Below are 12,265 nucleotides of genomic sequence, written 5' to 3'. Positions count from 1 at the left end.
GCCTTTGTGTGACTAGCCAATGACCCAGTGTTTATGAGGTGGTGCTACTGGGTCAAATGCCCTAAGTTTTCAAAAAAACATGTGAACCATGACAATATCTAGCTATGTTAGTGTGTATTAGTATTATGTAGTTAGTATCTAGCTGGCTTTTGATTTTGCTCGCATTGTGTGTGTTGAGTGAAATAAAAATATGCATGCCACAAATGGCCTTCTCATAGCAAGCAATTCTTTATCATGGATTCTATATACCCTAGGACACTAATATTTCGCTAGTATTTAGTTTCGTGAGAGGCATACAGTGTAAAATTTTGCTGCAACTTAATTTTGCAGCTCTGATGAGTGCGAAAATATAGTGATGTGAAAATAAATGCAGTGGAACAAACATAATTAAATTCCTCAGGTCCAGTTCAGTGGTCAGAAAAAAATTCTAATTTGGGACTAGTTTGTAATTGTGAACCGCAGGTGGAACTGTGGGGGCGAGATCGATAATGCAATTCGATCGATTGCTGCCATTTGTTTCTTGGACTATCAATGAACAAAGCTATTTAATTTCGCGTTTTCGCTCGTTCGTTATGATAATTTAGTTTCGCTCATTAAGTTTTCACGAGAGGATGACTCCGCGAAAAACGTGAAGTTAGCTGAGGCGAATACTTAAGTGTCCTAGGGTAGCACTCAATGCATATTTTTATAATGGAAAGCGATTTGTTTTCAAGGCTCGTTAATATGATATAGACATATGTTGGCATCAATCCCACAATACTCCGGTGATCATCTGATAACAAAGTTAGCGCTATCACAATCTCACTCTAATTTACTTCAGCGAATAGTTGACGGCATTCTACAATGCGACTGCGGAAACCATAAAATACTAATCTCGCAGCAACTGCCATGCAAGGAAATATGCTGCACTGCTTTGGCCATGCCATCGGTTTTTGAACACTGTTGACAAATAATCGCCGAGAAAACAGCATAAACATACAGCAATAAAGTGTAAACCAGTCTTAAGAAAGAAATGATATGTGACTTGGTGCTTTGATCACTAAATTCCCTTGAGCCTATCATCCCTAGCTTTTATGGTGATGTTTACACAGTAAAGGAAGCCAGCGCTTTATATTATTCTGGTATGAAATACTCTATTGTTTAGTTAGCCGGAGGCTGGGAAACCTAAATTAAATACGCTCAAACTGTGAACAAAAGATGCGAATACAATGTATGGCAAGCATGAGTCATCTCAGGAGATAGAGAGTAGTAAATGCACCTAAGTTGGCAGTTGGATGCCATATTTAGTAATAATTAGCCTCAGTGTCTTTTGACTCAGCACTGGTATCCTTATCTTAAGTCAGCCAGCTTATCCGCTTTCTAAAGGATTAAAACTGTTCGCAACCTTTTGCTAAAACTTTTTTCCTGTTTGGTAGTGGCAGTGGTCACTAGATAGTACATGTACATCAAGATAAAAGGGGCATAGGGTGTTCAGGATAACTCGGGCAAAGCACATTTTGGTAGTTTGTTAGACAGTAGTGGTTTCGCGTTACCACTAAAATACAGGTAGACCCAGACTGTGATACAAAAGTATAGCGAAGTGTAATATGAAAGGAAGATAATTACATACAAATGGAAGGCAAAACACAATTGAGAACAGAGCTGTAGGGAAGTCAGCAGTAGAGTCAAAACCATAAAAAATCATCGTCAAAAACAACTATTCGAAAAATATATGTTATGTTTTTTGTAAGTCGTTTTGGCTATATACATTTTGTCTTTTGCATGAAAAAAATCTTTGGTGACCTCTAGCTCAATATTTTTTCTATTTTGCCAATTTTAGCCTGCGCTCTAATAACCATGTAGATAAGTTAATTATTTACATGGCTACATTTCCTTCTTCACATTCCCCAGTCTTTTTATTTTTAGATTCAAACATGCCAACGACTTTGTTTAGTTCGCCGACAAGCACTGGAGTTATCTCATCTGTGTCACCCGCAACAATATGGACCTCCTATGGAGGCATCACAAACACCAAGTCTTCAATATCTACTATTGTTGCCGTTCCTCTGGTTGTTATTGTCGGCATCGTTGTTGTCGCCTGCTTCCTCATCAAGGTTGGCAATCTCTTTTTGTTTGGTAAAATGAGTTGTTAGAATTACCTTAGATTGTCTGCTTATTTAAAAAATTGAATCTAGAAATTATATGCTTTTTGAAATAGAATTGAGAAAAGCCATAAGTCCCAATTATCTGCTATAGGCCCACAATTATCTGTCATTTCAAAATGACTATACCGGTACTAATTTTGAAAATAACACTAACTTAGAAAATAGACTATATACATAAATCTCAAAGCTTGTGCGTGTGTGCGTGTGTGCGACTAGTTTTGTCAAGCTACAGCTATGAAAATCTTGGAATGAACACTTCATGTTGCAGAAGATTTGATCTCGAAAACTCCCGTTCATCAGACAATGTGCTAAACCATTGAGCTATGCAAAATTGATTGATGCATTGGGCGATATATGTCACTATGTAGATAAAACTTCATACACTGCTCTGTGTTACGGCGCAACGTCATTTCATGCTTGCTCTCTCGGCTTTTATTAGTAAGTTTACTAGCTTGCTCAAATTAGGCATTGACAATGTGCCAGGCTAATGACAAGTAGCAGGCAACCACATTGTCTGCCACTGTTTATAAGCTGATTATGAATACCTGAGCAACGTCGGACATTACGCTAGCCAAATAATAACGAATAAATTATAAAAGTAATAAATATTAATATAATAATTTTGAAAACATTGTTGCTAGCTTCTTTAATAATGTTTCACTTTATATCTGTTCTCTTAACAGGGAAAGATATTTTAAACACACGTACCAAACCATTTATTAGATTTTATTGACTAACTGTTGCCCTTTTCTGTTACAATTTGATTATGGCATAACTTGGAAAACATTTCTGTTTGAAATAAAATTATTGCCAATGAAGCAATATAAAAATGTATATATGCAGTGTATGTAACTATCTGGCATTTTAAGAACTAAAGTGATAGCTCATAGTGCATACAGCTATCTTCATTTGTTTTTACTCAATGTTTTCAAACAGTTTAAAGGAAAATTATTACTTCTGCTTTAGGTGCAAGGTGTTCAACAAAATTAAATTAAAGTTATTTGGTAGAAAATGTTATTTTGAGCTGAATTTGATTGATTGTATGTGGGATATTCATGACATAATTTATACAATTTCCAAATTTTAAGCAAGCTGATATGATGAACTTTTTCTTTTCAGAACTACGTTACCTTGTGTTTTGAAAAGCTGAAAAAATCCTAAAAAGCTTCATATAATTTTTTCTAAAACAATGCCGTTAATTAAGATATACTTTAAAACTGTATTGACAAAATTTATTGCAGTCAGCGTTTCATATGTAGAAATTTTATGAATATCTTTTAAATATCAATAAAATTTCATGAAAAGCTTTCACTTAATTTTTTAAATAACATTTTTAATGTTTTAGTAAACACAATCAAAAATTTTTTGGAAAAAATGCTGCCACAAAATTGCATCCCAAACATTTCCAATGCGCTCACCTAAGTCATAACTTGATGCATTTGCAAAGCCCTGGCCAGAAAAAGCTATATTTAAAAAGTTCTGATAGACCATGAGCGATAGTTGGTCTTGGTCTCATAGGTCTCAGAGTTGTACGCTAATGATACATTTGTTTTATTTGTTCGGTAATATCTAGAGACCTTGAAAAGCTTGTTGATGAAGCTCTTAGATAGAAGTGACAAATTTGAGGTTAAATATAGCTGTAACTGCGCATAAGTAACTATGACAACAATGATACCACGGAGTGAGTCAGACATAAATTATGATTTTGATAGTCTCAGCCATCGATATGCAAATTGATTGCTTGATGCATCCTGGTTTCGTGTATGACCACCTTAAAGATATCAGCTAGTGCGTTCAGCTATAGTTACTAACCTACTAATACCAGCGAGTCATAAAATATTCAAATACCGGTTTGAAGAGAATGTTAGCTTCCGAGTTGTTTGTTTTTAAAAGATTCCATTATTTTCAAACAGACTATAGACTTGTGGTAGATTAGCAAAATTTAGCCTTAGTGACATCACTAAACTTTCTATTGTTGTGTAGAATCCAGCATAGAAAGGCATAAATTTTAGTTTAGTCTATTATTTATCAGTGACGATTTCAAAACAAATACATTTAATAAATTCTGGTATATAAAGTCATGCAAATATATATTCACTTTTTATACTTTTCATAATAAGTTATTGGTTGACGAAGCAAATTATTTTCTAGTTGATTTTCCCTACTCCTTTAGTCAATGACATGTTACTTCAACTTTCATATGCTGTTGTTGCTTTTATAGTGGAAAACATTTAAGATTGAACTCTCTTCTGGCACCACCAGTGTTGAGACTGCAAAGTAGAAGCACAAGCTTTAACACCACCACTACTACTACTACTACTACTACTACTACTACTACTACTACTACTACTACTACTACACTACTACTGCTACTACTACTACTACACTACTACTGCTACAACTACTACTACTACTACTACTACTACTACTACTACTACTACTACTACTACTACTACACTACTACTGCTACAACTACTACTACTACTACTACTACTACTACTACTACTACTACTACTAAAACAGATTAACTAGTAATACTTGTAGCAAGCGAGTTGGTTCATCTTTGCATTGATTCTATTTTCTTATTTTTTGCATCGCCTTTTTTGTGGTGGCTTCAATATGTTGTTGATTTTAATGCAATGTCATTTGCAGCATGAAATCGTAATATAATACATATCCGACAAAAATTTATATTGGTTTTCCACAGTGGTACCGTCGGAAGTCAGCTAATAGAGAAAGTGATGAAATATCCAAGCAGCCAGATGTGGAGGGAATGGTACAATTTCGATCTCAACCTCGAGGTATTGTAGTTCTTTTAGAAATCCAATCAAAACATTAAGCTATACTTACCATGCAAGAACCTTTTGTACGGCTTCAAAGCTATTAATGATTTGTGCAAATAATTGATATCCATGCTAGATGCTGAGCTGATATACATTGTCATAAAGAGCTTAGGTGACTATAGTTGCTATTACGGAGGCGAGAGTATTTTAGACTGACAAAGAAAAACTGACAAAAAATCGTAAGGGTCCAAATTCTAAAGTTAAAAACTTGACAAAAGTATTTATGAAGTTGCTATAAAATAAAAACAGCTTTTAGCCTATATTAAATTTTTTAACAGCAGTTCAACTTATTGTGAGTTTATGTTGTGTTAGAGACTATCAACAGGCATATGATTTACAATCAGTATTTTTATACATGTAGTGAGTGCTTCTTAACCAGAGTTAGTAAATATAATACACTGTTACAGTAGCAGACAGTCTTTGTTATCATAAGAGCCGTGACTGTTCAATCAAAGCGAAGGTTGAAGGTTAAACAAAGGTTTTCAATACACAAGATTTGAACAGAGACATTAGACTTACCAGTTAGGGATGTTAACCATCTTCATCACTTGACTATCTTGCTGCATTTTGAAACAATTGTGCAGAGTTGTTTAACCTGCTGAACTCTCACGGCGCGCCAGACTGCCAGGATACTACTATGGATAGATGTAGAAGCTTACAAGTAAAAGTAATCTAGCTATTCAAGTGAAATGCATACTTTAGTTTGAAATGAGCTATGAGGCTTGCGCACTTCATAGGCAATTTGTTTGCAGAAACTAAAATATTGTTTGAAAAAGTTGTACTCCAAACTGGCATTTTTAAAGTTGCCTTAAAATTTGCTAAAATGCACATCAATGTCATATGACTTCATCTAAAAGCATTTTTCCTTTATGCTATCAAAACATGAAACTACAAAGAGAAGTTATGACCATCAGTGTTAAGTGATGGTGTATTACTTTTTGTGTATCGTTACTGTAGCTCTCTCTAGCTTTAAGTGTGTTTTACCCGGGCTTATTAATGACACACCTAGCGGGTTTTAATTGCTCTTGTGGTTCACCGCAACGCGATTGCCAAGTGAGCTAATATTTAAATAAACGGAAAGCATTTGAAGAGTCTCTTTGGAGCAATGAGGCTTTGGTCGATCCAATAATTTTCTATCAAACTAACATTACAAAAACTTTTAGCATGTGTCATAAGTTAGACTCGCGATTGCTTAAGTAAGACAACGTGTCAATCTTAAAGCTATGAGAAAATCCTCAAAACTTCGGGGAAGCTTGTGGTCGCTATAGCAACGTAGCAAAGACTATAACAGAAAGCGAAAATCACTAAAACACCACGCGCCAAAAGACCATATATTTTTTATTGTATTTCAAATGCTGGATTTTACTAAAGCAGTTACTTGTGTAGTTCCAAGTGAAAGTATGAACTGAAAGGTAACTGAACTGGTATAACAAGCTAAAACACCCCAACTTATCAGGCAAGAGATTAACTTGATAAGTAATCGGAGGCTAGTTCTGTACTTTTGATTAAGTCTTTACGAAAATCAGTAGACTAGTTGTCCTGTCTATTGCGGGAGATCATCAGGTGTAATAACTATACACATAGTTATTCTACCAAGCAGCAAGTGTGTTGAGGATGGTGGTTGAGTGCGGCAGTGCGATCGGATTGGAACCCGAAAATCCAAACTCAACTCATGTGTGGCGCAAAATTCTTTGGTAACGCTTTGGACAGACGGACAAACCAACACGGCTCTTATTATAGTAAAAGTTTTAGTTCTCAAGTTTTACTTCAGCTCTTAAAAAATAATGCTAATTCAGACAGATGCGTTGTACCCATTAGCAACTTTTTTTATTATAGTCAACAATATTAACATCACCATTGGATGCATTATCAAACCATTTATCTTTACTAGTACCCTTGTCAGTCCAGTGGACAGTGAGAAATTGTCATGAGCAATCAGTATGTTCATAATTAAATATTTCGCTACAAAATTAATTTCTTTCTCTAGACATAATCACACATTCAATAAAACCTAATATTTGACAGGGGAGCGTATACATTGGCATAACTCTTGAGCAACACAGGCTAAAAAAAGAATTTTGACACCAAATTAATCACCATAAAATTTTACATCAGCTGAGCCCGTGAGAAATGCCACAAATTTGTTTTGAAATGAGAACAAGCATTTTTTTGGCCATTTTCGAAAAGACCGTGAACATATTCGAGTGGTGACTTATCAATATTATTAAAGTTTACGGCATTATTATTATCGATAAAATATTAATAATAACTCTCAATAGTACTGTTGTTCAATAAAAATTACCCAAAGTGCATAGATCTAAATTTTGTAAAAGTTTTGGAGCTGTAATGCGTCTAGCATGACTGGTCATTGCTAACAATTAGTTGCGACAAGAAATAAAAGTTTTTGCAAAGCGAAACTATGCTGAGAGTGAGTTAATATATTTTTATTAGCTCAATGCATACAAAAATTTGTTTTGCTCTGCCTAAGTAAAGTTACCATAGAGTAGTTTACTGGTGTAGCAGTAGCGTGCAGGACTGTACATTGAAGTAAGCCTATCTGAGTTCAATTCCGATAGAGGAAATTTCATTCCTATTGCTTTTGGCAGGATTCAGACCGACGGATAGGCCGACACTGCTCTTATTACAGTATAGATTACAACAACATTATAGCGTAAAGCTAAAAACCTATTTAAAAAAGATAGTTTCAGGTGATATAGCTATATTTTATTAACGCTGCCATCTTAAGCCTATCTTATTCCCACTGCCAGCTTATGCATACCCATGCAACGAAAGCAAACAGCTTGACATATGCCCCTTAACAGCATATGAAACTAAAATTGAAATTGGTAAGGCAAGCTACACCTATAGCCACCTCAACCTAGATGTGGATGTTTTGGAGATTAAAATCTCTAGTGTGAAAAGTGACCATATAAACTGGTGCACTGCAAGTAAGTGTAATTGTAAAATGGGCCTAAACAGCTTGTTGTTACAAAGTACAGCGTGTCTTCAAAGTTGCAGTTAGTGAAGTTATAAATAAATTTTCAAAATTCAGCTCTAAAACAATCTAGCTTTCAGGCATCAGGGTTAGAGAGCTTTGATATGACTCATGTTTCAAAATTTCTCCTATGACAGGTGTCATTAACCATTCAAGTTGGTCTGGCTGTAGCCATCGAGACCGGCACTAACGTCAAATTTCTGATTGACTTCAAAATCCTGAATAGCTGGTCCCTCGCTCATGCATGACGGATTAACATATATTTTTGTTAAACAAAAGCCCACATCACAGCCCGACTTCATGCAAAAAGGGGAAAAGGTTTTACCCCACCATGTTTACCGGCGTGTATTCCAAGTGCGACTTTATGGCTAGCCCGTGCGCGACACGAGCGGGCTACCTGGAACAGTACCTGCTGGGGGAATATAAGATAATCATGAGCCAAGTTATATGCTAGCTCTGGGAGCAGATAAAACGCTACTCTTCTAAATAGCTAAATCCCAAGATCAAATACAAAGCGAAGGTTGCCTTTTTGTTACATATGAATGTAGACCAAAATACTTGATCCAGTTTTTTTGTGTTCTATAGCAAACATCTATGCAAACAACAAATGTAAAATACAAAATTTTAGTTATCAATTAAAACAAATAATTTATTGCGTTATAAACTTGCTACTTGAACATCTATTTATAATATTGTTGGCTATCTGACTGCTTGTTAATGAGTAGAAGCTGTTGTACCAATTTAAAACAATTGTGTCAACTCTACAAGCATTTAAACATGACCGCTGCTCTAGCATAGATTTATACTGTAAAACTACGTAAACAAGCAGTCAGCTAAAAAATTAAAGGATATAATTTAATTATATATTAATCAGAATATATTTATCACAACTATAATTAGACATTACAAGTTTAAAAGCGGAGCTTGTTAACTTTCCTTGAATAAGCCAATCAAACTGTCTTATTTGAAGACTATACAATATTACTGGCTTAAAATGAGAACTTCATGACCTAAATAGCTTGAGAAGTAAATGGCTTCTAATCACTATAGCTTATAATAAAATACTTCTGCTTTGAGTTTGCTTTGTGTGAGTAAAAATAAAATACAAGTGTAAAATCCTGCAATTATTGTAACAATGTTGTTTATCTATGATAACTCTCAGGCTTTAAATCTTCATTGAAATTTTAACTTAAATTTACTGAGCAATTTTTAATGTATCATTCCAAGATTTCAAATAACCTGCAGCGCATTTATCTGCCATAATATATTAATATGAATCTTGATGAATAAAGAACATGATAAAGATTATTTCTGATAATGCTTACACCGTGTCATGTTGACCTACACCTCCTCTGCTTAAACTTGCTCCAACACTGTTCTCTTTAGAACCTGGGAAAATTGGAGATTCTGATAAAAGTGAGATTCACCTCTCTGCACCAAGTCTCATTTGCGCAGAACTCACAATGGACTGCAGAGCTCTACCAAGGAGCTCATATAACCTGGTATGTAAACATGAGAAATTAATTATTTACCAAAGCTTGTATTTTCTATGTCAACTTGCATGACATCATTAATCATTGGTTAACCTACATTATGTACTCCTGGTTGAATGTAGTCACTCAATTATACTTATGGAACAACTGACAGCTAACTTAAACTTTTAAAACTGAGGTTTAAAAGGTTTATTTTCTCACCATCTCATCTCATCATTCTACCAGCACACCGCCTGCTGTTTGCTTTTGGTTTGGTAACATGATTTACATAGCTTGAAGTTTTATCGTTTTATGAGTTTTACAGTCTTACAGTCTTATAGTTTTATAATTAAGCAAAACCATAACCATAACTGTGTCATAAATATTTCATAGTATTTAAAAAGGATTAGATCTTGTAAATTTTAAGTTTGAATTTGAAATCATTTGGCGTTAGTTGTTCGTTCAACTTCAAATCTTTTGCCTTCGGTTATTATTTCTATTCTATTTTCATTCATTTCTATTCTATTTTTGTTCATTTCTATTTGTTTTCATCTTTCATCACTTATTTTAACATCAAGCACTTGTCTGTCATAATCAGTTTAAACCCAGTCATAAAAACAGTTTAAACCGGTGAGGCCTCTTTGATGTTTACATTTATATAGAGCAGTGATGCAAGTAATTCTTGCAGTTATAAACACATGAGATCAAATTGAATTCTAGACAAACACCAATTGTTTGATTTGATTTGGCCATAGGTGATAAGTTAGCTTTGTTGTGTTTGAATAAAGTAACCGAATTATATGACCTGACACCTGTGATAAGTTGAGCCGTCTGCACTCGATGTCAAGAAGGTCAAGATATAATCTGCTACCTATACTGTCAGTAGCTAACTAAGCATTTTGTTTCCTATTCACATCATTCAAGATAGCTTTTAGTTTGGGGCTTTCAGTTTGTTTACGTAAGGGAGACAATTAAAGTGGCCTTAATATAGAGTTCGCTTGACAGACTTTAAGATAAAAGAAAGTTGAAAATAATGATGCAGGTAGAGAGATAAAGGGAATGAGGGAATACATGTAAAGTAGGTAGCCAAAATCAGTCAGGATATATCATATTATTTATACTAGATTTTACTATGTTATGTTGTTTTATATTTAATTTTTTTTATGCTATACTTTATTTTATTAAGTTATGTTATATCATATTATTATAAATTTTTTGTGTATTATTATTATTTTATTTATTTATTACTTATTATAATTTAGTTATACCATGTTGTTATTATTATGCTGGATTATATTATGTTACATTAAATTACAGTATAATATATTTGTTTACATACATATATATGTATATTAATAAATAATACAAATATTATATTTTATGGTCATATTGTATTACATTATATTCTTTCACTGTATGTTATATTAGATTTTGTGTTATTATATATAATGTTTCATTAAATATTGGATAATAAGTTTATTTTGACTACAGCAAGAAAAAAGGAATGATCATGTCAAACTTCCAATGGCAGCACCACGTAATCTCACTGTTTCACAGTACATCGGCCATTCTCTGTCGCCTTCACTTTTCCAAAGTTTTGATGACAATCAACGCAGCAATAGGTAAGAGTACATGTCATTATAAATCAAATACTCGACAATAGGATTTGCAAAATTTCAACAAAGACCAGAGTCCGTAGTGCTAAAATAACCTTGCTTTAGTTTCCTATCAGACAAAAAAGACAATTATTCATATCCTCTCATACATTTTGAGTTAATCTCTTGTAAAGTTGGCTCTTCAAAATTAAAATTTGCTATGCTTTTTTGGGGAAACAGATTTTAGAAAAGTCCAAAGCTAGTTTTACTAATGTCGGTTTATATTTTGTTAACAAACATTCATGCAAAAATGTTGATTTTACGCAACTTTAAAGATGAACTTACAGTAAATTTTTGGTAGATTTTATCAGAATTTAACAGTATTTTTTAGCATTTCAAATGTTTTTGATGATTGAGGTGATCTGACTGCCAGGATGTTTTAAGATTTAAATTGACAAAACTTCATCATGGTTAAAACGCTCAAAAGAAGTAGGTGCAATTAGTAAGTAGGTACATTATGATTTGCTATTGTCGCTATTATTGATATCGGCTATTGCATTTATGGTGCATCGCTACACATTTTTTTGATAGATTTTATGCAACATTTTATTTATTGTAAGCTTTGGCGATGCAAAATCGGATCATTTGACAAGTTTAATAGCTGCAAGGTTATCAGATGCCGTCTTAAAATTCATGCATTGATACTTGTTTCAGCATAATTATTTGATAAATCTATTTAAATCTCGAAGTCACTTATATGTTCAGTTTTAGTGATTAAAATTTAAGAATAAAAAATCTGCATCACAGATGCTTTGATCTCGTGACCTCCTAGACAGCAGACTAGTGATCTAATCTAATACACCACAATAACCAAGCTGCCAATATCGGTTGGCACATTCATTACATCATTCATTTCAATCACGCTTGAAACCCTTGGAGTCAGTAACTAGCACTAGGTGTAACGTAATGATTATTAAGCCTTCTGCAAACACAGTAATTGTTTTAATGAAAGTGAGCTTACCTTTACTGGCTTACCAGGTGAGTTACTAAATTCATTGAATAATTGTTTTATTACCCGTGCAACCGGGATCCGTCTAGTAAATATATAAACGAAAATCCAACTTTAGAGTACGTGATAAAACATCCATTTATAGGACGAAAGCCTAAAGGTTCAAGCAGCATTGATTTACACTCAAGCAAACGAAAACACTTTACG

General features: G+C 33.8%; 1 protein-coding gene across 2 annotated transcripts in view; it reads left to right on the top strand.

Annotated features, from left to right (window-relative positions):
- Nucleotides 1-12,265, top strand: part of LOC137407365 (uncharacterized) — a 30,661-nt gene that overhangs the window by 3,743 nt on the left and 14,653 nt on the right. For both annotated transcript variants that reach the window (XM_068093997.1, XM_068093998.1), the window contains exons 2-5: nucleotides 1,906-2,093; nucleotides 4,852-4,945; nucleotides 9,369-9,484; nucleotides 10,946-11,076. In XM_068093997.1, coding sequence (XP_067950098.1) covers nucleotides 1,906-2,093; nucleotides 4,852-4,945; nucleotides 9,369-9,484; nucleotides 10,946-11,076 — 529 coding nt within the window. The remainder of the gene's footprint in view (nucleotides 1-1,905; nucleotides 2,094-4,851; nucleotides 4,946-9,368; nucleotides 9,485-10,945; nucleotides 11,077-12,265) is intronic.

This window comes from Watersipora subatra, chromosome 10, assembly GCF_963576615.1.
Source record: "Watersipora subatra chromosome 10, tzWatSuba1.1, whole genome shotgun sequence".
Classification (NCBI taxonomy): domain Eukaryota; kingdom Metazoa; phylum Bryozoa; class Gymnolaemata; order Cheilostomatida; family Watersiporidae; genus Watersipora; species Watersipora subatra.
The sequence above is the reverse complement of the archived record's forward strand: the minus strand, read 5'-3'. Positions and strand labels throughout refer to the sequence as shown.